The sequence below is a fragment of the Amblyomma americanum genome, chromosome 9 (assembly GCF_052857255.1).
Source record: "Amblyomma americanum isolate KBUSLIRL-KWMA chromosome 9, ASM5285725v1, whole genome shotgun sequence".
Lineage (NCBI taxonomy): Eukaryota > Metazoa > Arthropoda > Arachnida > Ixodida > Ixodidae > Amblyomma > Amblyomma americanum.
In genome coordinates this window covers 47,170,914-47,197,905 of record NC_135505.1, presented here as the reverse complement: position 1 = coordinate 47,197,905, position 26,992 = coordinate 47,170,914, and the positions used below count along the sequence as shown (strand labels likewise).

The 26,992-nt window shown below is 47.9% G+C and overlaps 1 protein-coding gene across 1 annotated transcript in view; it reads left to right on the top strand.

Annotated features, from left to right (window-relative positions):
* LOC144104070 (sodium-dependent nutrient amino acid transporter 1-like) overlaps positions 1 to 15,346 on the top strand; it is a 41,821-nt gene extending 26,475 nt beyond the window's left edge. The window contains exons 7-10 of the mRNA XM_077636858.1: positions 4,709 to 4,949; positions 12,110 to 12,283; positions 12,879 to 13,190; positions 15,025 to 15,346. Of these exons, the coding sequence (XP_077492984.1) occupies positions 4,709 to 4,949; positions 12,110 to 12,283; positions 12,879 to 13,190; positions 15,025 to 15,300 (1,003 nt within the window). The 3' untranslated portion in view covers positions 15,301 to 15,346. The remainder of the gene's footprint in view (positions 1 to 4,708; positions 4,950 to 12,109; positions 12,284 to 12,878; positions 13,191 to 15,024) is intronic.
* Positions 15,347 to 26,992: the final 11,646 nt, after the last annotated feature.

Below are 26,992 nucleotides of genomic sequence, written 5' to 3'. Positions count from 1 at the left end.
AGTTTATCTTATCTGCTAGCGAGCATGTACGGCGTCTGTCGCTTTATTTTGCTCTTTACCATTATTCAAATGATCGCCACTGCACCAAGTAAGTTTATGCGCTAAGCGTCCTGGTTTAACACCAAACACCCTGAAAATTTCGGCCATTGTTAAAGGCCGAAATCTTGCCATTGTTAAAGGCAAGCATCGCATACTGGATATTTTCAGTGGATGAAGGCCCTGTAGCTCGCTCCAAACGAAAGTGCTGAAGATTGTTACATAGAGCGAGAATTTTGAAGAATAAGAACTTTTGTTACACCCAGAGCCCTACGTCGGGCGTGTATGCCAGAATTCCGCATCATGAGGGTCAACCGGCAGAATCGATGCTTCCGGAACAACTTCTGCAGCGTTATTCATTCTATTACCCGCCAGAGAAAAGTGGACATTCGAGACCGCGGATATTACCCTACTTTGTCCCTATACAGTCTGTGAAACGAGCCCTCACTAACATCGAAGCTCGCGGCCGAATGTGTTGCGATTTACCGTTTGTGGTTATGTCAGTGTAAGCTCACCCCTCCAGCAGCGCTGCACCGTACTCCGATGGGCTGTTCTGTCGTCGTGCTGATTTTTCTCTGCGCTGTCTGTCGTTCTGTTTTGTCGCTGTGCCGTTTTGTCCGGTGTGCTGTTTTGACGCGTGCTGTTTTTTCGCTGTGCTGTTTTGTCGCAATGCTGTTTATTCCCATGTGCTGATTTTTCAGTGCGCCGTTTTTTCCCTGTGCTGTTTTGTCGCCGTGCTGTTTTTTGCCCGCTGTTCTCACGCATCCTGTTTTGACATGTGCCGTTCTTTCATGGGTCCGCGACAATGGCGTTCACAACGTTGAGCGCGACGGCGGCGGGCGAAAGCTTCTACCTTCTGCTGGAAACTAACTATAGCAATGCGGCTGCCGTCTGCTCTGACGTCACATTGCACTCTGCTGGGATATCACGCCAACTGCTGCGCACTGCGCAACTGCTGCTCCTAGGCTGTGACGTCATGCGCACTAAGCTCATGTAGCCTCACGTCAGTTCTTCCTGAATCGGCGCTGTCGAGTAGCCTCCAGGCGCTTACCCCACGGGTGCTTACCCTTAGGGGTGTTACCTTCCCGGCACGCAGCCTTCAGGGTGGTTACCATAGTTAACCACCTGTTGTACCAGCCCACGATGAAGCTCCACTGAGGGAGAGAATTTTATTTATTTATTTCATTGTACAGTAAGGGCCGAGCAGCAGGGCATTACTTAAGGGTAGGGGGGAGCTGATGAAAGAGCAAGATCTTAGGAATCAACAAAGCAGAACAAAGTTGCACTGAATGTTTTGCGAAAGAAAAAGTAAACAAAGCTACGCATCTAAACAGGGCAGAAGAATTTGACAATATTACCTAGAACACATGACCAAAAGATATTTCATAAGGCACTGAACAACAAGAAGCTAAAAACACAATAAATAATCCGAAAATATTGCGAAGTATCATGGATGCAAAGAAAATTTAGTAATGCAAACGGGAAATGCGGCAAGTTCGGCAATGACGCGATGCTCGACGGCAAAGAATTCCACTCGCTTATGATCTGAACGAGAGGTGAGTTTTGGTGTTTTTGGTGCTCGCAAACACTGAGCAAACTTTATGAGCATGGTCGAGGCGAAATAAAACATTGGGGGCATCTCTGATATTGACTTAAGAAAAGGGAAGTTTACTAAAATAGAAGGCATAAAATTAAAAGCGAGCATGTTTTCTGTATGTGGCTTGTGCTTGAATGTCTGCTTCAAAACCGATACGCTTTGTTGACGTGAGCACAATGAGGTGGTAAACTTTGAAGCTTTGTTTCCGACGGATTTGAGAAGTTTAGTAAGATTACCCTGGTGAGGTTGCCATATCAGTGAATCGCATTCAAGTGAAGTTCTGATAAAAGTAATGCATGCGTGACGTCTAGCGCTGTCAGCAAAAACCAAGCGGCGTTTCAGGGGACCAAGTTTATTAAATGCACTGTTAGTTATGTGCTTATGTGCGCGTTCCAGAGATTTGAATGCAGATCTACATAACAGCTCTCGCTGTAAAAGCTGGATAACCTAGTCTATACGGCTTCGTTAAAATATTCTTCGAGAGCTGTTGTGTTCATCCGGGTTCTCTTTCTTCCTCTCTCCTTTGTTCTCCTTTCTCTTCCTTTGCACTCTTCGGATGGCTTGACTCTTGCTTTGGCATGCGTCCGCTTGGTGCCGATCCGATTAGACGCCAAGGCAGCTACAACGAGCTTCCTTCTCGTTTATTGCTTGTGATAGTATAATGACACCACCACTAGTCACATTTCACTGAGACTCAAAGTGAAGTCCTTTTAACCGATTTCACAGTGAACGAGTTTCACAGCAGAAATGGGAATGGACAGCGTACGAATGTACAGAGCTCACAACCGATAACGTATAATGATGCAGCGGAGTGGATTAGAAGAAACTGAAAGCGTAAAGCAAGGGCAGCAGATAGTCATGCGAATGGAGGAGGTACAAATAACAAGGAGGGGGGGGGGGGGGGGGGGTTAAGATCTTCGCATCTAGTGTGCGGGATAAGACTAATTGGAGGATTATGGTAGGAGCCTCTGTCCAGTAGTGGACGCAGCTTGGCTGATGATGAGCTCTTTAGACTGCGACCAAACAGAATAGTACAGTTGCGTGCAATACCAGACTGCTTCTTTCTAATGTCGGAGTAATAATAATAATAATAATAATAATAATAATAATAATAATAATAATAATAATAGTTGGTTTTTGGAGAAAGGAAATGGCGCAGTATCTGTCTCATATATCGCTGGACACCTGAACCGCGCCGTAAGGGAAGGGATAAAGGAGGGAGTGAAAGAAGAAAGGAAGGAGGTGCCCGTAGTGGAGGGCTCCGGAATAATTTCGACCACCTGGGGATCTTTAACGTGCACTGACATCGCACAGCACACGGGCGCCTTAGCGTTTTGCCTCCATAAAAACGCAGCCGCCGCGGTCGGGTTCGAACCCGGGAACTCCGGATCAGTAGCCGAGCGCCCTAACCACTGAGCCACCGCGGCGGGTAATGTCGGAGTACCAGAATTCGAATCCGTCCTCTGCGGATGCGTGCACTGACATCGCATAGCACACGGGCGCATTTTGCCTTTCGCCTGTATCGCAACGCATCCGCAGAGGCCTAATGTCGGAGTACCAGAGTTCGAATCCGGCCTCTGCGGATGCGTTGCGATACAGGCGAAACGCAAAATGCGCCCGTGTGCTATGCGATGTCAGTGCACGTTAAAGATCTCCAGGTGGTAGAAATCATTCCGGAGCTCTCCACAGCGGCCACATCTTTCTTCTTTCTCTCCTACCTTCCTCCCTCCCCTCGCGGCGCGGCTGAGGTCCCCACATCGAAGTGAGACAGTTATTGCGCCATTTCCATTCCTCAAACACCACTATTTTCTCGTGCCCCGTTTAGTGCGTGTAACGTGAGAGGAACAGCCATGTCTTCACGTTGTTTACATTCATGAAAATGAGGGCAATAGAACCTAACGGTCAAAGGAAAACTGCTGGACGCTTTATATTTCAACGACGTGGGCTGTGATGGTTGGCCTGGAACACTGGAAGAGCCTTGGTACGCGGCAGTTCTCCCTTTTCAGCCACGGTCGCGGTGGAAAGACTAAGAATTCAAAAAATGGCTGCTCGCTTTATTTCTTCAACGTACAGAAGGATGGATACGGTGAGAGTAATAATGTGTTCATGTGGGCTTGATTCAGTTGAAACTCGACGGCAAAAAGCTAGACTAAAGCTTTTTTTCAGGTGCTGCAAAGACAATATACGCTGAAAACCGCTGCGCGATAGCAAACCACTGCCGAACGATGAAGCCGTATGACACACGTGTTGATGTGTTCCGATATTCTTTTTTCCCTGACATCACTGAAAGCTGGATTGCTTTGCCTGGTGACGTTGCCGAATTAAGAGCCGTGCTGTTAGCTACACGTGGCGCTTTGCAACCTTAATTTTCTTTGTTCTGACCCGCGCTAAGCAGTTCGACGCCACAAGTCGTGGGCCAGGCAACAAACCTCCGATTCATGGGGAAGGTAGCGCGAAAGACAAGGTCGAAAGAATCGGGGAAGACACGACAAGAGGGCTATTTGTCAACTAAAGCTTTTTTGAAATAGCACGAAATATAAACGATATCGTGAAAAATATTCCTAAAGAGAAAGGAACAGAGATAGAAACGTAACCAAAAAGACAACATGAAGACCACTGGGCAGATATTCCACTAAGAATAAAAGCTGAGTGACAACAGCAGGGTGCATCATGTTGAAAACAACGCTGCCACAGTTAAGAAACACCCCAAGAAATATACTTCCACGTGGGGTCTAGATATGTTAGTTCTTTCGCAACAACTGATGCAAACAAACCTCGCAAAAAAACATCAACAAACAAACGAACCTCACAGTGGCTGAGGAATTGTGTCCCAGATTTGGATCCATGGGGAATGTCCCAACTGGCTTGAGGACGATGTCACATGAAACATGGGCTAGTTTTGTCGATGCCAGTGCCAACCTCGGAAAGGAAAGCTCTCACACGCAGCTAACATTGTAAAAGTATCTGGTAGCTTTCTTCACACCGCAGTGAGACCTCCCGTTGCATTTCCCCTTTGCGAAAGACAATGGAGGAAGCGCGCAGCAGTGATCGGCCGGCGTGGTTTCCTTCGCACAGCGTGGTGCAGGGCGTGATCCTGATGGACTTGGCGACTAGCATGGTGTCCGCGTGCCTCACGTTCGCCGTGCTGGGCAACCTTGCGCACGTGACGGGACAGGCGATCGAGAGCTACGTGCACGGGGGCTCCACCAAGATGTTCTTCATGCTCATCAGCGAGTACATCGGCGAGGCAAACTACCCGCAGCTGTTCGCCTCGCTCTTCACCGTCACGCTGCTCCAGCTGGGGCTCTGCCAGGCGGTAAGCGCCGCTGCGAGTCAGAATGGAAGAGAAGTGCTGTCGATACCGACACTCCGTCTTGTCTGAGTCCTGCCTCAATCCTGACTTCTATTTGTGCCCTTAGTGGGGCTGACAAAGGGTCGCAGATTTGGAGGTGATGAGAATTGATACCGCTAATTTGCGAGCCTTGTAATGCGAAAGCAAGATAACCGGTGGCCCTTCAGGGCAACGGAGTGGATTTCAAGTGAAGGCAAGCGTAGCAGGGAGCGGCAGAAAGTTATGTGGCCGGATGAGATTGAGAAGTTTGCGGGCATAGGGTGGGCGCAGCTGGCAAAAGACAGGGTTAAGTGGAGAGACATGGGAGAGGCCTTTGCCCAGCAGTGGTCGTAGTCAGGCTGATGATGATGACGAATTTTGGGATAATAAAGACAAAAAACGGTGAACGTTTACAAGGAAACACTCATGCTTTTCGTCCTTTGCCGAGGTGAAAAACCTGACAGTGATAGCGAAACTGTATCGACCATTGCATCGTGCGCACGCAGATGTCGAAACATCTCGTGTCTGGACTATTGCAAATCGGCTCCACTATCGCTTTCCCTTTTCTCACGCCAAATGCACACAACAGTCCAGTGATGAAAAAAAAAATTCCGCCTTAAAGGTATTACGCAATAGCGTATACATGGTTGCTTTACATATATGCGAAAGAGCATTTCCACTTTGCTTTCATAATTCCTAGGTGTCCTCATACTCTTTCTGGCGCAGTGATGCCGCGGTTAAGCGATGCGCCTCTAGCATATGATGGCAGGTGCTCCCAGCGGTTGGCTTTCTGCAGCCCAGATTACAGGTTACTCTGACCGAGCGACCAATCATTCATCTGACGGCCACTTGCAGCGGTCGGCAGTTTTTTTCACTATCCGTTGGGCAGGTTGCGATAACACCACAAGGTCACGTGACCAAGGCGGCCCATCCGCCTCCTAGGCTGCTCTCTGGGGACCATCTGCCTGAGCCACACCCTTGATTTTTCGGTCACAACGCCGACGCCGGATTTTTTGCTCAACGCGGCCTTTAACGCTTTTGCGTTAACAGAGAGTTATAGCATACCGTTACCGTGTTACCGGACTTTCCGGTTAGCGCGGCGCACGCCAGAGGACGTTTTAGCGTACTGTCTCTTCCGTAACAATTAAGTTACCGTAAGGCTAAAACGAGTGATTAGAGTTATAGCATATCGTTACCGTGTTTACGTTACCGTTTACCGGGCCCGGCAAGCGACGTCTGAGCATGCGCCGCCACTTACCGGTCCGCAAGCACTTTACGGAATCCCTTTTAGCGTTGCGGACAGTTAGCGTTCGCTTGTAAACAAACATGGCGGCGCCCTGCACGGCCGCTTCGGACCAAATACAGCACCGCCGCCGCGTTCTTCGGCGCCATTTCTCCCTATAGACAAGCGTCATGTTTGTAAACAAAGGTGGCGTCGCGGTCGGCAGCGACACGGGGTGTAGGCAAAACGCAGCACGCCTACACTGCGCCAAGAGACTCTGCCTTCGAAACAAACTGGGGTATGCGAATATTTCAAAGCGTGCGCGTCGCTTCTTGTCGTAAACATTTTTATTGATGCCCGGAGAGTAGTTCCGCACTTTTTCAGCCTGTTCGCCGGGAGGAATTAGTAGGCGGAGCGCTGCATCGGGCGCTTCTGGGCTCCTAGTTGGCGACAAGCAACAGCGCAGCGCTACGGCGGGTGAAAGCGCGAGGTATGGGGAGGAACTAATCATCCACAGTTCTCAACTTATGGGCCAATAAAGCATATCCGATTGCTAGTGCAAGACAGGACGACGTGATGCACGACACGAATCAGCTTTATCACACGACGAACCTTGTAATGTGCTTCCTATTTTCACCTAGCGGCTTCACTCCGGAGACATTGGAAATTAAAGAACAATATATAGCTGCTTTGAATGAGGCAAATGCGATCCGAGAGCTCCACGAGCGCATGCATAGACGTTTTCCTCGAGCTCCAAACGAAATTTACGCTGAATCTGCTAAGCTATAAAATTTTGCTTCTTATTTTAGAATTTATTCATGTGTGTGCATTTTGCTTGATCAGAGTGGCTTTTGGCGTGGAATTTGCTGTGTTCGCTAGGTTCTGATCGACACACAATGTGAAAATTCAAATAATTTAGGAAATAACACTGCGCGACTTTGTCGAGATCCTAGCGTCGTTGGACCGATGTTGAAGCGACACAGTTGTTGAAATTCGCGAAAATGAAAACAGAGAAAAAGCCGTCGTGCGTGATACAACCCGAGTTCGGTGCTTCTTAAAGCTCGGCACGGTGTGAACACTGAAGGCGACTGGCGGGAGCTTTCTGTTTTTTTTTGTTTTTTTTTTTGCGCGCGAAGTGATGGGGACGTTGTCCGGGGGATAAGCATCTGAAAATGGCCCCTTGCGTTCAGTTTACGATCCCAAGCACACGGAATATCGCGCCTAAACATATGCTGAGAGCACGACAGATTGAGAACGAGTGGCAGGCGTTACTTATATTTTGCACTGTTTGCCACGCGACCGAACAGCAACGATGCGAAGTCAGGAACACGAACCAACTTATTAGATTTGAATTCAGAAACGCAATATAATAACCCAAGGGGCGAAACGAGCTCGGCGGTAATAAATAGCCGCGAAGCCGATCCGTCGCCGAACTTGACCTGCTCATCGGCCCCTGCCCGTCGCTTTCGCGCCTATCTGACAGCAATAAACTTGCGGAAACTTATTCCGCTTCCTTTCTTCTGCATTGCGGCTCAACCAATCGCACCACAATTTGTCGGCACGCAGTGAATTGTGTCCAAAAACACGCAAGCGTGGCGCACCCAATACGGAAGCTCCCGCTTTTTGCCTACACAACGAAAGTCACCGGTGACGCCAGCGCCGCCGCATCTCTTTGACGTCACGGCCTGACGCTTTCGCTTTTAATTTGCAAACTCTCACTCATACGTTGAGGTTTGAGTAACAACTAGGCCATGTTTTTGAGATTATTTGCCGATTTTTGAGCAGTTAAGCCTAACTATATGTCGTGTACATAGCCAAATAGCAACGACTACACTGCAGCTCTTCAGTTTTGTGCCCGATTTAGCATTTTTTTATATTTTCATGATTTTTTTCGTCGAAAAAAAAGACTGGTAATTCTCTTACTATATTCATCAGTAATAGCAGAAAATAAAAAGTTTCGCCGGCCCGGAGTCGGCGCGCTTTAACTTACTGCCACTAAATGGCGCCACTGTGTTTATATCCACACAAAGAAGCAGCGATGCGGCAAGGCAAACAGGTGCCGTAGTTGCGCTTTTTTACAGCGCTCGCAACGCAACGTGCGCTGTGTATGTAAGCTTACTGAAGTTTACGTAGTGAAATTGTCTACTGGCCAGGGCAGGCAAAGGTGTCTAGCTTCACGGGCACATTTCAAAAGCCGGTGAGTCGGCTGTTAGCTGAAGTGTAGTCGGTACGTTTTTATATGCAGAGAAGATTATTGAAGTGTAGCATTTCACTTCATAGAAATGATTGCAATGCATCCGTTTTTTCATCATTAAAAGCTGGGCATCTGCCATCACCATCACTCGTTTTAGCCCTACGGTAACTTGTTACGGGAGAGACGGTACGCTAAAACGTCTTCTGGCGTGCGCCGCGCTAACCGGAAAATCCGGCATCCGGTAACACGGTAACGATATGCTATAACTCTCTACTATGATGGCAGATGCCCAGTTTTTAAGAGAAAAAAATACGGGTCCATTGCAATCAATTCTATGGCGTGAGATGCTACACATTAATAATCTTTTTCTCTGCATATAAAGACGTACCTACTACACTTCAGCTAACAGCCGACTCAGCGGTTTTTGAAATGTGCCCGTGAAGCTAGACACCTTTGCCTGCCCTGGCCAGTAGACAATTTCACTACGTAAACTTCAGTAAGCTTACATACACAGCGCACGTTGCGTTGCGAGCGCTGTAAAAAAGCGCAACTACGGCACCTGTTTGCCTTGCCGCATCGCTACTTCTTTGTGTGGATATAAACACAGTGGCGCCATTTAGTGGCAGTAAGTTAAAGCGCGCCGACTCCGGGCCGGCGAAACTTTTTATTTTCTGCTATTACTGATGAATATAGTAAGAGAATTACCAGTCTTTTTTTTCGACGAAAAAAATCATGAAAATATAAAAAAATGCTAAATCGGGCACAAAACTGAAGAGCTGCAGTGTAGTCGTTGCTATTTGGCTATGTACACGACATATAGTTAGGCTTAACTGCTCAAAAATCGGCAAATAATCTCAAAAACATGGCCTAGTTGTTACTCAAACCTCAACGTATGAGTGAGAGTTTGCAAATTAAAAGCGAAAGCGTTCATTTATAGAGAGAAACGACGCCGAAGAATGCGGCGGCGGTGTTGTATTTGGTATGAAGCGGCCGTGCAGGGCGCCGCCATGTTTGTTTACGAGCGAACGCTAACTCTCTGCAACGCTAAAAAAGATTCCGTAAAGTGCTAGCGGACCGGTGAGTGGCGGCACATGCGCAGATGTCGCTAGCCTGGCCCGGTAAACGGTAACGTAAACACGGCAACGATATGCTGTAACTACCTAATATGGGGGCGTACTTAAACTCCGCCTTTAGAGGTGCGACCCGATAGCGGTTGCTTTTGCACACACAGACAAGGACACAGCAGTTCCTTCTGCCCACGTAGATACGGACGCTTACCTCTTTCACAATCACAATCATTACTCATTTACATCCACCTCAGCGCAGCTATACGGTTACAAAGCAAAGCTATACATCTTTCACAAAGACTTCGGAATCGAAGAAAAGTTAGTCCTGCTCCGGAGTTATAAACCGCGACCACCGCCTGTTCGGGCTAATCGCTGTACTGACTAAGCTAACCATGGACAGCTAGCAAATGGTAGGACGATAGTGAATAGATCAATAACTCGTAGTGGGAGCGCTTTAAGTCTAATGTTTAGGGGATGCCTCCAAGGTTGAGTAGATTTGTAGATAAGGAGTAGATACCCATTAGCATCCATCCAACTCAGCGTAACCACCTGTAGCTCAAGAGTGGAAGGCATATCCACCGTTTTCGTATAGAAATTTTGAATACTTAAAAATTCTGGGATACAGTTATGAAATATCCTTCTGATATGCAATACCTTTCCTTTAACGTGTTTCCGTCTATCGAAAGGAGCAGTTAAGACTGCCATATTTCGAAAACCTACGAGGACCGCTTTTGACAGATAGTAGAAACATTAATAGGAAAAAAATGCAAGACTGCCGTCGGGTGGTCTGCGGATATATTGATTGTTTTACCGAAAACTTACATTATATGAAAAACTGCGTTCATAGCTTCCCGCTAAAAAAAAATTATTTTGTCCAGAACCGTTGAGTACTTGCGAGAGCGAGGCGATAGATTACACAACGAAAGGGGACCACCAGCCAGCCACACGGGTATGGAAGTGGACGGTTTGTGCTGTTTGCTTGCTGCGCAGTGCTTCAGAAAATTGTCTTCTAGTATAGTGAGTTATGTGAAGACGCGCAGATTCTACGCGTATGCCGCTTTCATTGCCACATTCGACGGTGAGTGGGAAACCATTTGTACGCGTGTCGGCTTCGGGGGGGGGGGGGGGGGGGGGGGGCACAAGAACGACTACCATGAATTGCGACGAGCACGGACGAGAACACTACGTTTTCAGTTTCTTTACTCGTCTTCGAGTAACGTACACGTCTGTGGCGCATTCACTGCTATGTGGTATTCTTGTTGGCTGCCAGCGTTACCAGGAGTTCGGCACAACGGTCTAGCTGACTTGCTTTGTTACCACAAGGTGCAAGGCAGAAAAGACACACAGCTGTTTTTAGTGTGAAAGTACTACTCATACACTCACCAACAACGAACAAGTATCTTGTCCGTCTGGTCTTTCTTGAGCCGTTACCTAGCAACAGCAACGTCATGTTAAGTTTAAAAGAAATCGAATAAATATCCACGCATAGGAGTCGAACCCGCGGCGGCGCGAACAGATCAGCTTCGCTGGCCACTGCACGGCAGCGCTGTGCTATCGCCGCAGCCGATGATGCCTGGTGACAAACTGCAACACACTCTCGCGCTGTGCATTGCACATGGTCGTCCTCATCAACTAATACTACTACCGAACGCCAGATGTGCCAACAACCTAGCTAAAGCAAAATCATGAGCCAACCAGACTAAACGTATGCTTTCGCACGTCGACTCATTTTAACTACGTTAAAACCCTACCCCTTTCTTAGTGCGCTACCACTTATAGCGGCCATTCCCTGCATGTGGGCGTTGTCTGTCTGTCTGTCTCTCTCTCTGTCTGTCGGTCTGTATCTCTGTGTGTCTGTCCCTCTGTCTGTCTGTCTGTCTGTCTGTCTGTCTGTCTGTCTGTCTGTCTGTCTGTCTGTCTGTCTGTCTGTCTGTCTGTCTGTCTGTCTGTCTGTCTGTCTGTCTGTCTGTCTGTCTGTCTGTCTGTCTGTCTGTCTGTCTGTCTGTCTGTCTGTCTGTCTGTCTGTCTGTCTGTCTGTCTGTCTGTCTGTCTGTCTGTCTGAAGCCGGTTTTGTGGCAGGCTGCTCACCTGCCCATAGGGAGGTGGGCTGCCGCCCAGCCTGTCAGGCGGCAGCCCATTTAATCCTAAGAGGCTGTTCGGGTAGAGCAACCTGGGTCACACCCTAACCCAAGCGACCCAAGTCCCACCGATGGCAACACCTGCCATAGCACCTGCCTTGTGTCACTGCTCACCTGTCTACCGGGTGGTTTACTTGCCAAGGCGTAGCCGGTGGTAGCCAAGCGGTAAGCTGGGGCGCTAATTAGGTGGCACCGACACTAAGAGCACCGAGCTGAGCGGAGTGAGCAGCAGCGGTTAGGATGAGACCGTGATTCGAATGATGCTTGCACAGTAGCAAAAGGGAAGTTAGGGTTGTAGTTTGGTGGTAGCTGCAACCACCAATGCACGTCATGCGTCATTACCCAAATTGACTTGAATTTTTTTTACATTTTACGTACACTAAAACCTAACGAATATCGCAGACCACTCACGTTTAGCGTATTTATCCGTCCTGACCCTGATTCCCACCCAGATCCACTGAGGGCTGCAGAACACTGCAGGGGCTCTTACCCCGCTTGATGCGTTGTACTGCGTCGTTCCGCAGGTGGCCGGTGTGTGGATGCTGGTCACGTGCCTCACGGACGAGTTCCCATCACTGCGCCCCCTGACGGGTTCCCTGATCGCGGCCGTCTGCATGGTGGGCTGCGTGGCGAGCCTGCCCTACGTCACCCCGTACGGATACGTGGTGGCGCTACTGCTCAACCGGTTCGCCGTGCAAGTGAGCAGCACCACCATCCACTGTTGTAGCACCATGCTGTGGACACTCGCTCGCGCACGTGGTAGTTTTAAAGTTCCCAAACAGAGTGGCGTGCCTGCGGAACAGTCAGCAAACCGTGCAGTTCATCCTCCAGACGTGTTATTTACACTTGAGGCTTTACATGCGTTCCACGTTAACAACTCCCACATACTGTTGTCACCCTCATCAATATTACCCTTATTCTTGTGGGCGCTGTGCATATTGTGCCAAGTGTGGCCATGAGATAGAGGAGTGTTTCGGAGAGGGCTCTCTCGTAAAAGGTTAGTGATACGTCAATTTTTAGCCCGGGTGACCCCCTTCCCAACCTTTTGGGCAACATTCATAGCGACCGTCAAGTCAGCACGGGAACTGTCTGTTACAACAGTGATGCCGTTTGCACCGAGGACGTGCACTACAAAATTATCGCTGTGAAATGGAAACATGACATTTGGAAGCATGACTGCGGATTAAGCATGCAGTGTACTTTGGTAAGTGAATTTGCCTCTCGTTAGCTTGACGTCAAGGGAGAAATTTTCGATAGGAGAGCGGTTGGGCCACTGGGCGTCGATGTCCGCAGATCCCTGTGCTCCTGGTGGCGTGCATGGAGACGGTGTCCTTCGTCTGGGGCTACGGCGTGGACCGGCTCCTGTTCGACATGACCTTCATGGAGCAGGGCACGCTGAGCCGCTACTGGGTCCGCTGCTGGACCACGTGGACCCCGTGCGCCCTGCTCTGCGTCCTGGTGGCCACCTTCGGCGCCCTGCAGGACTTCGTGTCCGACCTCGAGAAGTACAACGTGCAGGCGAGGCTTGCGTGTCAGGTGGTGCTGGCCGGATCGCTCGTCAGCATCCCGTTCCTCACAATCACCTGGCTCATGGAGAACAACCTGGTAGGCTGCACGGTGAACCTGTGTTTTCGCGGTGATTAGTTGGTTCGGGTTGGCGAGTTACTGTTGCGGACTTAAGCATAACGTAACTAGTCGGCTTCTGGTAATTTTGGATTTTGGAAAATTTTGAGCTCAGTAAGTTCTACATTTGTTAATACAGGACCGTGGCCATAAAAAACAACTAATACTACAGATTCACACACCACGAAGTGCTGCGGAGTTTGGTATGACTGAAAAAAAATGCCTTTAGAAAATGGCTTGCAAAAAGAAACATGAAGTCTTTGACGTAATAAATCAAGAGCAGACGAAAAAGAAAATCTGACATGCTTTAGAATTGCGTAGATGCTATTTATATGCCCGTCTGAATGACATCGGCTCAGCAGTCCATCATATCAATATCTTTGGCTGCAGTTGGCGCAAGCAGACTTGTCTACATTTCGTAGTAGCCTTTGTTGACTTTAAGGTAGGGAGAAGTTTCCACACAACTCGCATTTACAGTCGCGAGTAGCCCAATAACTGCGTACATCTATGATCCCGAAACTGGTGGATAACTTGTGTGAAGGGACGCGCTTAGAAAGAATCGGCCCCTTCCACATAACTACTCTGCGCATGCACGCCTCTTCTTCTCCAGCTCCACTGGTTGAAAAGTAAGCCACCTGGTCCTACTGTGCATGCGCAGTTCACGTTAGTTACAGGCGCATGCGACAGATGGCGGCACCTGTCAAGCATACACTTGCCTCTTGGCAGATGCAGCTGGCTCCTCGTGGGCCGAGATCGTGCCTGCGTCTCCAACGTGCGTTTGTTTTCAATCAGTAGCAGACGAGGTTTAAGTTTATGGAGGTTTAACGTCCCAAAGCGACTCAGGCTATGACGGACGCCATAGTGAAGAGCTCCGGAAAGTTCGACCACCTGGGGTTCTTTTACGTGCACTGACATCGCACAGCACACGGGCCTCTAGAATTTCGCCTCCATCGAAATTCCACTGCCGCGGCCAGGATCGAACCCGCGTCTTTCGGGCCAGCAGCCGAGCGCTATAACCATTCAGCCACTGCGGCGGCTCAATCAGTAGCAGACGAATTTTCGCCATGCCTCAGAGGGCGCCACTTATTGTGAAAAAGGAGGATGCCTGTTATAAAATATTGCTAAATTTTTAACGGTGTAAAGACCACTCTAACCGAAAACGTAATTTTTGTAAGGTAGAAAAGATAAAAAACGATATACAGGTGTCGTCATCACCGTCTGATTTTGCAAGTAAACCGAATGCGTCGACACCGATTACACAGCAGATCAGAGAGGCTATGCTACTCCACCATTCACTTCAGAAGAGCGGCAACCAGTTCGCGTTATATACACATGTCATAAGTTTAAGCCGAATGGCGGGAACATTTTAAAAACTCATTTTTCTCTTTTGCTGCCAGACAAATGTTAACATATGCACGAAGAACCAGACAATAAATTTTTACTTAGAACAATAATTTGATACAGTCAGTCTCAGTGTAGGTTCAAGGAATCTTAGCACCCTAGGTTTACTTTGGACTCGCCTGACTGAATTACGTTGTGTTCGAGCATACCCATCCTTAAATTCGAAGCCGGCATTCAGCACCACGGCTGCCTCACTCGAAAGGCCCCTCCATACATATGTTAACGGCAGAACTGTGGAGTCAACCTCTAATGAAGGAGCATAAAAATAAAATACAGATGTCTAGGTGTTTAATGATTCTGCCATCTAAAACAACCGCACATTGTAGCCCCATTCCCTACATTAGGATGATTTTGATTTCTGCATCCTCTAAGTCTTGTTCTAGAAGAGAGCCAGAGGAATTTACCTCGGACGCAGGATGTGAACCTGTCGCTGCTTCCGTGTGCGCACTGGGGTCCGCGGGAGGCGATCTACTTCCGCGCCTACCACGAGGCCATCAAGCGCTCCGACCTGCCGGCGCAGAAGAAGGTCCACAAGACGGACCGCAAGGAGACGGTGGCCGAACGCTTCACCCTGTACCTGGTGCGGCACAGCCCCAAGTACATGGGCCGCTTCATACGCGCCGCGGCTGCCGCCGGGCCGGCCCGGCTGCTGCTCACGCGGCGAATGAGGGACCCATTCCCCTGCGAGTAGCCGCCCTTCTGCTGGCCCCCTGCGCAATAAATGTCGACGCGTTATTGAGATGGACGCGGCTGTGGTGTTTGATTTGGATAGCGGATGTTGGCACTGCTTTGGTTTTTTTTTTTCACACTGCTAGTAACAACCTCGGTGCTCATGTATATGGGATGATAGAGAACGGCAGAACTGCAGGAGAAAACAGAAGCAGGAATTTCGTCTGCTTGGCACACTTGTGCGTTTTCTATCATGTTTTACTAAATGGCCTTTCATCGAACGTTCCTTGAATTCACCTTGATGAGATACTCGATCGGCACCTTAAGGATAGAATTCATTGCTATCTTGCACTACGAAGGGGTTCTGTTGGAGTATATCCGTCTGCAAAAAAAAATGCGATCGCTCCTACGGGGGGGGGGGGGGGGGATAATTCATCACCACCATCATCGGCCTAATACAGGACAGAGGTCTATCTCAGTTACCTCCAGTTAACCCTATCCAGCACCTTCTGTCGATGCCGTATCCCCGCAGACTTTCTAGTTCCTCATCTGCCCATCTGACCCTTTGCCACACCCTGCACCGTTTACCTTCTTTTATAATCCACTCCGTTACCCTAAGCGGTCATCACTTATCTTTCCTTCGTATTATATACCGGCCCAATGCCCATGCCTTCTTAGACTATACCCAGTGGCCCATGGCGCTGAAGCCCAACGTTTCCGTACTATACGTTCCAGGGTAGCCTTTTCAGTCGACATGGGCGCCGGTCGAGCAGCCTACGTTTCCACAACGTTGTGTTGATGAAATGCGCTTCAACCAAGCAGCGGGCAACCTTGCCCCCTCTGTGCGATGCTTAACACGTTGCTCTCGGCTAGATCTCCGAACGCTTGCGTGCAGGGCCTAGGCCCTCCTAGGAGCTCCTAGGAACACATGGAGCGAACCATCAAGATCTTGACTGCTTTTGCACAAGGGAAGCGACAGTTCTCTCCTCTATTCTGCATAATTCATGGTAGCCATGCTCCCAGTGCACATCGCGGCGCTTCCAGGATTCGGACGTTGCGGCATTTTGCGCAGAGACCTAAAAATCGACATTAGACTCCGTTTTCATGTCTACCTGTTATTACTGCAGCGTGGCAAAATGTTCATGACGTCGAGTGCGTACGCGCCTTGATAGAAGCTGTTCCGGCGGGTTATCGACGGAGATATCTGGGTCCACACTGGAACGCTGCAGCGATGTTCCCACTTTTGCTGTTTTGAAGTTAGCCTCGGCCGATACGTACACTTAGCTCCAGACCTGCACATTTTCCAAGTCTTATTCTCCACTAGGGCCATGACGCTGCAACTGGTGTGCTACTGTCTGTTTTCTGAGTCGGTCTTCGCGTTCTTCAATCTCCAACACTCAACATCCATATTTAAAAATCCTAAATATGCCTAAAAATCCATATTTATTTGTGAATCAGAATATGCCTGTTTAATGTCCTTCAATCCTTAAATTGCCTAAAAAGCCGTAGTTGGGTCTAAGCTTGAGAAAAGATACGATGGCCACTGAAGACTTTTTGCGTGCTTTGAATGCGAAAGAGTTGTTTCATTGTGAGCTCTATTGCCGGGTTCATTTAATATTCATTCTTCCTTAATGACACACCTCATTACCATAATTTTGGAAGGAAACGCATATACTAGGTTCTGATTTATTCGCCAAAATACAATGCTATGGGTTGCGTGTTCGCCTTACTGTCTTGGTTAAATTACCCGCACCTTCGGAATAAATTTTATTTAACCTTTGCTCTAGACGTCACCATCTTACGGTCTACTGCTGATGTCAGGGGAGACCATAGCGAAGTCACTGGAGGCTTTTCAGACCATTGCTGCTGGACAACGCCACAATGCTTTCGCATTAATATGCCTCTTTAATTTGGAACCCTTTTTCTGAAACTGGAACCGCCTCGAGCTCCTACAAAATAAAGCAACCCCATACATCCTATCTGATTCCACCCGAACATCGTGTGCCTCTGACATCAAGCGGACCTTATGCTTTTGTGACATGGCTGAGAGGCGTAATATTCAAACCGCGATTTTTTTTACGAAACAGTTCAGATGCCTCACCAAAAACTCCTGTTTGTTTGCATGCTACCCAGATTTCTGCTAAACCGATACCTCTTGCAAAGTTTTTCTTCTACTTGTGGGTACATCATCGTTTTCTTCCTCACCGTTACCTCTAACTGTTCGATACTGGAAAGACCTCCAAATTAACTTCTTACCATAATTAATCCTGAAAAACGTAGCTCTGTGGTCACTGAGATTTTAAGGAGTTTTTGATTACAGTTTTTGGAACTCATTCGTTCTGCTCTTATTGCTTTAATATCTGCCGTCCACAACCTCCCCAACTCTCTCTATAGTTTGTGTCTATGTGTCATCTCATGTGTTTTCTTCCCCTTATGTAATGCTCTTAAAGGACTATAGACACCTAATTTTATTGCGCGTTTTCTTCTTTCAAATGATGCGTTGGACATTAGAATACATAGATTACCGCGTGGTATTCACCTACCAACGCTAACAGATTTATAATTGCCTTTCTTCACTCGTGCAGTTCTGGTTTCGGTTTCATCAGTCGAATGATGGCTTTGACGCGTAGTTGGTGTTAAGTTACGTGATGCACTAAAAAAAAAAACTTATATGACCGTTGAAACGCAGCCTCTTTCAAGATCTGGAATGACAAAAAAAACGATCTATGATCAATTATAGAGCACATTTTTCATTTCTCACATGACCTAAACAAGAACTACACGTCACAGCCACTGGTGGGCAATTGAAACCGAAACTGAAACTGCGTCAAGAAGGAATTCAATTATAAATTATTTAGCGGTCGTAAACGAATACCACAGGGTGCTCCATGTATACCCATGTCTAACGCAACGTTTGAAAGAAGAAAGCACGCAAGCAAAAATTTGGTGTCAACAGCCATTTAACGCCTTTAACGGTAAAATAAATGATGTTGCCCTGAAAAACTACGGAAGGTAACCGCTCCCTGACAGCGTCACGCTTCTCCCCTTCTTGAATGCTTCAAGTGCAACTTCGCCGTGGTTTTAGCGCAAATTATTATCTTTGGATACGAATGCGTGCCAAATACAAGCGACAAATCGTAGGGGCGAATGCTGTTACCTTTGTAAAGATCCAAAGGTCGTGCCCCCCCCCCCCCGCCTCCCCCAAAATCACGCTGCCCCCCCCTCCCCGCGCTTCGCCCTATATAACTGCCTCAGGCCCCTCTCGAAAAAAAATTTTGGCTACGTGCCTGGTAATGACACAGGATGTAACTTTTACCTGAGACTTGCCTTGGAACCGCACAGCACAGCTTTTACCGCAGCTCTCAAGTGTCACCGGTCTCAAAGTTTCATCGCAAAAAACTTCATATGCTGCAAAAGGTGTCGCCGGAGTCTTGAATATGCAAGCACCTCGTTGGGTCCCCAGCAAGTCCTAGTGAATAAATTGAAGGCTGTCCAAAACCCAGCAGCGCGTTTTGTGTTCCACAGTTGTTCTTCCCAAAGCATTATAATCCGTATAAAAAATATCTTAAGATGGTCGTGCATTTCTCACGTCGTTATGTTTTATCCTAGGATATCGTCCATGCCTGATCCCTAAACATGTTCTGTGCATCACGTTAATTCCCAACAAACGCAAAAGACCTATAGATGAATCATGACTTCAAACAAGATTTTAAATTCGCCTCCAGAGCCCTCCGGCGCAGAACGCGGGCGTGCCACCGATGAAACCGCCGTCACATATTGCGCACCCTTTAAAAAAAGAATATATCATGCCATCTGTCGGGAGCCAGAGGAACCTAAGAACCACGTTGCTATTCATAATTGTTGCACAAGTCATGTAACAGCTGGCCGTGAGCGAGCACGAGCGCCTATAAGAACCCCCGCCTCTCGCTACCGGTCTCGGCTTTTTGCGATTTCACGCACCAGGGCTTCAGTTTTTCCGCCACTTGTGCGTTTGTCCCGAACGGAAGAGGAGAAAATTTATTTTATAGAGTGGTCCCGCACAGGGGCAGAGAAGCTGGGCTGTCGATCGGAGGCGCCTCGCTGATGCAACTCGAGGACAGTGCACGTTCTCTCCGCCTCAAAAACGACTGCTTTAGATCTGCACTAAGTATGCCCCAGCTCTAAGAGCTGCGCAAGAGAAGAGATGCCAATGCAAGAACTCAAGTAGTTATCGGAGTATGACTTCGCAAAATTGAGGTAGAACAGAGATGGAGCGCGCTTAGAGACTTCGAAATAGGAAGTTTGAGACAGATATGAAGCAATTCGCCTGAACGTGCAAAGAGGCCTTCAGAAGCAGCGGGAAACTTTTTACGTTCAGCAGCATAATACGTACGCATGGTTGGTGGCAGTTCATCAAGTAACTAGCGCTCAAGACGGAACGCTAAAAAAAATGAATGAGTACCACTGCCAAATAAAACGCCTAAGAAAACTTCGCTTCGATGGGCATAAGTGCTGTCTTTTTAAGCCCGTGAATTAAAGCTATAAAATCTAAACAAGACAACGGCGCATTCATAAACGAAATATTTGAAATGACAGTCTAGCGCTGGAAATGGTGAACACAGGAAGAGAACGCGAACCAGAAAAAAAAAAACTCAAGAAATTACTACAGAAACCTGCGTTGATCGTCAAGTGGTAAGACTAATGTTGTACTCATAATTTGGATGCCTCTAAAACATCCTGTGGGGCCTCTGCTTATGCCGGCTAACAGTCCTTGCAACTCTCAGGTCAGCCACGTGGTCATTGTCGCCGTCTCCGCAAACATTTCCAGTGCAAAGAGAGGTGCGCGGCAGATCCAGATTCTAAAAACTGCATATCCGGGCAACTGTCATTGATATGCCTCCTCATTTGTTCGACGTAAGCCCGCTTACAGCTGAGAGGAATGCTGTAAACGAGGCGTGTGGCATAAAGATCTTATCGGTATTGATGGTCGTCTTGTGGGGTGCCCCAAAACCTTTTTGAGCTTTTCGTCGACCAGTCTGCAGAGCTTCAAAAAGATATGTGGAGCGGAAAACAGAAGATCCAAGCCAACTCTACTGAAACTCCACAATGGAGGGTGTCACCTAGAAGCACTTTTTCTTAAGATTGTGGGCTTTGGTGTATTGTAACTGAAACGCGGACAAGAATGCAAAAATATTAGCTGCTGAAGACGAAGCAGAGGAAGTCACCTTTGTTACCGAAGAAAAAATCAAGAAGCGCTAGTGCTCTGCGTCTGTGAAATAAAGCGCTCTCGTTTTTTTGTTTTGTTTTTTTGTGGAGAATGGAAGTGTGCGGAGCTTAGTCGAGGGAGGCAGTGTGTGGGTAGGCAGCCTCCTAGCAAGAGTGTGCAGTGCGGAGGTGGCTGCTGGGTAGCTCTTGTTGCAGGCGGAGGCTCCTGGCTTGGGCTAGAGGTTCAGCAGCCTTCAGATTTCTAGGGGTTGGGGTGCCGCTGGCACTATTTTTCAGCAAACACCTTCTCTAACGTCCGCGGAAATCACACTGTTCGCCCCTGGAATTCTATTCTCAACAGTCCCTGAGTTGCTCATTTTGTAGGAATTATCTTAGGTGAGACCGTTAAGGTGATGCTGGGAGCACCTGCTGACTAGAGCTAGTGTCCCACCTCCTGCAGCATTATTTCAGGGAAATTTTAGTGCCCGATTGATTTGTAAACGAGGGAGAAGATTAGCCCAGGAAAGCGAAAAGGCGCGAGCTTGAAGGCATTTTCGTAACCTCCTTCCATCCATCCGTCCATCCAAACGTTCGCTCGTTCGTCCGTACACCTGTCAGACATCTGTCGGCTATGGCAGTCGGCTGTTAAAAACAATTTCGCGAATGTCACGAATCAGCGGTAGCATTTTTTAATGATCCGAAATTTAAAAAGGCCAATGAAATGAGATTTCGACGAAAACACCAGGCGATCAAAATCAATGCAGAGACTCCAAATTTCATGCCATACTTGAGAGTTGTATTGGCAAGTGAATATCTTTTAACGTATTAAACAACAATACATCAAGCATCATAAATGAAACTCTCTACAAGCTGAAGAAAGCCGACCTAATGAGCAGAATCGCACAATTAGCCTTGATTTTCGAAAACACATTAAGAAGAAACTGAAGTTGCTCTTTCCTGTTATGTAATTTTGCGGTTATTTGAGTTCTGTTGGCACTGTTTCTTTTTTATGAATGTTGTGGACTTTTTCTGTTGCCTGTATATTTCTACTCCAGTGTCTGTTTTAAGTTTTGCAAATGATTTTCTTTTTGCTAGTTATTAGTTCTGAGTTAATTTTTCTGGTTAGACAGTTCGGACATAACGGTGTCATGTTTCTGTTTTTGTTTATATGTTAGGAATGTCTTTCTGTTTTAGCTTTGTTATTAGGTTTCCTACCCTAAAGTATGCCGTTGTTTTCTTGTAAAGTGCTTTTTTTATTGTACATATTTGTTGTTTAGTCGCCTGTATTCTGATGTGTAAGTCGAGGCGTAGGCCTCGTCAGGAGGCATGCGTTTCCTAGCTCGTTTTGCCTCTCCCCGGGGGCATATTGTAAATATCGCTGAATATACTTTTCAACTTCAACTTCAACCCCAGATCGTTGCTTGAACGTGCAAATCTCTATCATTACACTTCACTCGAGGCATTTATTTTCTGAGGCAAAGCCAGCTTTAGAAATAATAATATCTCCATTTGGCGTCTAACATACCTGCATTAAAATTACTGCTGCGCATCAGTTGTCGTGTCTGTGCTCACAAACGAAGCCATGTACCTTGGCAGTGACGCTACTGGGAAGCGCACTGAATCTCTGTGGAAAAGCCGTAGCTGTCAATCGCTCTCTATTCAAATCTCAACACGACTCTGAACTTTTCTTTAAACGCACCTGTATTGTATACGGAACAGTCGCGAAGAGCGTAGCATTGGACGTGCGTGACCGGCATCCATCGGGAACAATGTAATCACATATATAACGATCCTGGAAAAGATAAGCGCCGGGCGGAAAATGGTAAAACTGCACGGCGTGTGGAAAAAGCAATACTGTTTCAAAACAGTATGAACTGTCTGTCTGTCTAGCTTTTACTGCGTTCGAAATTTCTTACTGAAATCATATCGGCTACCTTGGTAACATTTTTTTTCAATATTCCTATTACATTTATGATTATTACCTTTACACCATTCGGCTACAAATCCAGCAGTGTCCATCCCCTGCGTGCGTTTACCATTTCCCGCTTTATTTCGGAGTTCCTTCTTTTTGCTTACTTCTTTCTTCCCCAGCATTCATTTTATTTTCGTCCATGAAATGATTCATCTGAAAAACTCGTTGTGCTCCCCAATTCCTGGTCAATCCCCCTGTGTGGGCATGTGCCATTGTGTGAGGGTGACAGCAACAACAACAAAGATATAAAATACTCTGGCGAATCCCCTGGCGTAGGTATGTGCCATTAAGCCTGAGGACATCATCAGATGGAGATGCAGTGCTGTTCGAGCCGGTACTGACACAAAGTGCTTGGGTGTCCGTTTTTTTTTTCTTTGAAAGAGGCCTACAAGCCAAGTAATAATGAAAATGAGCTCAAAACACCAATGCGCAGCGTTAAATGAACACTGAGGAGAACTCTATCAATTTTTTTTTTGTTAGCAAAATCTGATAGTTCGGCATTCCATGGCTTTGTTGCTGCTTGTCCGCGAGTGAAAGATGCATTTATTTCAAATAAATTTGGATTCCAAGTTGAAAAAGTTTTTCCCGGCGCTCCGATTCAAACTAGAGATCTCTTATGACGTCACGGAGAACTCTTATAACGACACAGGACGGAGTGACGTGAAACGTGACGTAAACGCAGACTCCGTGATTTCTGGCCGCTAGCGGTGCGGTCTAGCAGCTGCCAAAATGAAAGCTACCGCCACCGCACGTTGTAGGCATCAATCGGGGGTCGCTACCGTCGCTTCGTTTACGTTTGCACCGGCGTCTTGCCAGCGTTACGATGGATCCCGTTCCCGAACCCGACGACATGGTTTTCGCAAAAACTCTGGCTTGCATTTCAGCGACCTCAGCCCTAGAGAGCGTGCGATGCTTTTGAGGGAGCACGGTTAGGTTAGGCGCCGGCGGGTGGTTTCACCTTTCCTCACTGAGCAGCCATTGCTAATCAGATATGAAAACTCCAGTGCGGGGAGTCGCGAGGGGCCAGGACAAGGTCGGCGCGCTGCGCCCATCGGGGGCTGACCGGGGCTTTGGGGCCAATGAATTGTGATTACTTGAACAGCGCGGTTGCACGGTGCAGCAGGCGGCGTCGAGCTCTCCCACGGTTGCAAGGGCCAGGTTATTTATTTATTTGTTTGCCACAAAAAAACGGATGGGCGCTCAAGGGCGCTCGCGTTTAAGGTGGCGGTCCCACTCTGGCGGTGAGCGGGAACCATTTTTGGTGATATTTGTACGTCGACTGTACCTCGCTCGTTCGCTTCATAAATATGGTTCAGATATCTCCGAAAAGCTAGTTTTCTCTGCTTTCAAAAGATGCATTTGTTTTAACGGTAGCTGCAAATTTGTTTCAACTGTAAAAGAAAACGCAAAGATGAAAACTGGCAGTTGAGCTCAACTTGTCTCAGGAAATGCAAAATTGTGAAAAACCTCTTGCACCTAGAGAAATATCTTTCGAGATACTTTGAGATGTGATGCTAGTGCGCATATTTAAGCATTTAGAAGTACGTGTATAGATTAGTTTATTAGCCACGCTTGTTTGAAAAGCATAGAAAACAGAACAATATAGTCTGCAATAACTTTTGGGATATGCATTGCACTGAAACTAAAGCCAACGCACGATGCTTCAACGGCTTCCGCTGGATCGGGCTCTCTCGCCCACTTGCATGTACCTTCATATGTGTACTGTGAATTGATTAAATTAGCCGAGAGCTCGAAAAGAAGAGCTTCGCCCAGCTGCCAAAGTTATTGATTTACGTGCCAACGCGCACCTCGCCGCGGAGCCGAATCAGCCTGGCCGGGCCGGCGGCGGCTGGCGCGCTCTGCGCGAAATAGAGACATGCTCCAAGTATCCGCTAGTGCGGTCAGTGTGCGCCGAAGTTGCCGAACGCGTCGGCGGTCAAGCGCAGTTTGAGTATAGAGGGTCTCGCTTTGGCCGACGTGACGTCGCCGTGCAGCGCGCGCGCATTCCGCCGGCATATAAACGCGCCTTAATTGAGCCTGCGCTTAACCGCTAACCAACGTATTCGGTGGCGCTATCCACGGGAGCCACTGAAACCCCCCGCCCAATCACTGAGTAAAAGAAAAGTCCTGTGTCGAGATTCGGAACCGAACCAGGGCCTTCGGCGTTTGAGGCGAAGACGCCACCACTCCGCCACGACGGCTCAAGCGTTAACCATTAATAAAGGCGCTTCTACTGAATGCACTCTTCCGATGCAGAAGCCTCCGCGCTTTCGCTACGTATATCCTGGCCTAACAGAGCTAGGCGATCAGCAATTTTTCGTAACTGCCTTGTACCTTGTCTACCGTCCTTAATAAACGATTTCCGTTAAGTAGGTTGAAGTGCACTGGCAGAGCCGGGAATGTTTCGCCGGGCGAGCGTGCGAAGACACAAGTGCTCTTTATACTGCGAACTGCCTTGTACGATCACCGACCATCGTGCCATCATAGTTTTTCATCGCCCGTGGCGATCATCTGACCAGCCTTTACAAGCTCGTTCAAAGGTTAACTAGCACTTGAAGCGGCACTTGGAGTTCCTCTGCTGTTCGGCGCTTGTAAATCGAGGCGCGTCAAAAACAAAACCACGGGGCACGCAAAGCTCATACTAGACGCGAAGCGCCATAAAAAATCGAAACTCTCCTGGCCGCCTGTGGCGCCGCCAAGCATCAACTTTCTTTGCTTCCAACATTCAAGTTGTCTTTTGTCGTCCTTGTGTGATAAAAGTGCACTATCGGTTTTAAAACAAAACATACTTCAATATTGAACCATGCAACCTTCCTATGTCAGCCTCAGTGATTCGCGTCTTCCATGTAGGAAGGAAAATTCCTCCAAGCTGGCGGCTCTTGTCATACATGACGTCACCACGCTTGTACTTGCGAGATGGGCCAGTGGCGGCGATACCTGTATTTTGGTTCTTGTTATTTTCTACATTACAAGAGCTTTGTTTTCAGTAAGAGCGGCGTTTTTGTGATCAGGAGCTGGTATCCTATCGATACTAGGCAACTTCAATTTCTCCTCAGTGTCCCTTTAATATTTAATTACAAATGATCTGGTCACGACAGTCTCGGTCTCGGAAAACGTCAGCGCTGAAGTACACCTTGAAGACACGGTCGACGGGACAACCTGGATTACCACAATAATGGTGACGTCGGCGTCGCCGGCATGCACTGGCTGTTCCTTTGAACAACCACTGGGTTCTGGGACGTCACAATAATTTGGACAAATGCACCTTGACGTCCCTCGGTGTGGGTTGAAACTCCTAGCAGCTGCTCGGACATCGTTGAAAATCATATTAAATTATGTCACCCTCAACTCCTGCAACTGCAACTTGATTGAAGGCATCTCCTTACGCCCTTCAAAACAATAAAAAATTGGAAGGGACACTTCTACTCCGCTTTAAAGGTATGGCGCAATAGCGTGGGTGAATTAGCATATGTGCAGAAGTTCATTCTCTACAGTCATAGATCCCTGGGAGCCGCCATATCCCTCCTGGCGCAGTGGTGCAGCGGTTAAGCGATGCGCCATTGGCCTGCGGGGGGCCTTGTGCGGACCAGGTTGCTCTGACCGGGCGCCGAATCATTAATTTAACTGCCACCTTCCACGGTATGCAGGTTGTGGTGATGCCGCAAGGTCACGTGGCCTAGGTGGCCAAGCTGCCGGCAAGGTTATTTCTTTGAGAATTTTTCGTCCATTTTTCCGTCACGGTCAACGACAACGACGTCGGATTTTGTGCGACTCGAGCTCCTTACCGCTATCTCGGTAATATCGGTTGTTTGCGTCAGAAATTTTGTATCTCTGCCCCTTTAAAGCTTTCGTGACGCTACTCTAGCGCATCGAACACACTGCAGCCTGCACGCAGGCTTCCCACCAGCGCTCCAAGAGGGGCCGTTGCGTCCTGCCGCCCAAGAGGCAGTCTACTCTCTCAGAGGAGATGTTTTAAGCAGCGCGCACAGCTCACCTGCCCACATGTGTGTCTCACGGTGCGAGTCTCGCTGTGGCGTTCGACCGCCCTACTGACTGTGTGGAACCAGTTCCTCAGCACAACAACGGTAATGCTAAATTAAGTGAAATAAACTTATTGTTTAAAACCTATCAGGTTGTCGGTTTTTGTGTATGTCCTATAGGAATTAATGTTTTTCCTCCATGAGTGGCAGAGCAGAACTCAACGCACAGACCTGAAACCGAGCGTAAAATGCGTCGCAACTGACGGGAGGCAGCTGCACCGTCGTTGAGGTTGTGACGTGCGGTAAGCAAAGCATCCTTCAGGCTCCGTTTGTAAAGCAAGTACGTAGATCCTCGTTCATTAACAGAGCAAAAGATCCTCGGTCCGTGGCCACAGCAGTCGACTGTCCTCAAGGCATACAAGGCACTCTTTGCCTACTTGAAAGCGACTGGATTGAGTGACAAATTGTGACAACGTTGTGCGTGTTATGCCTTTTCCCATTCTCTCTTCCTCCTTTTAGTCCCGTAATTCCTCTTCCCCAGTGCAGGGTAGCCGACCGGAACCCCTTTCTGGTTAACA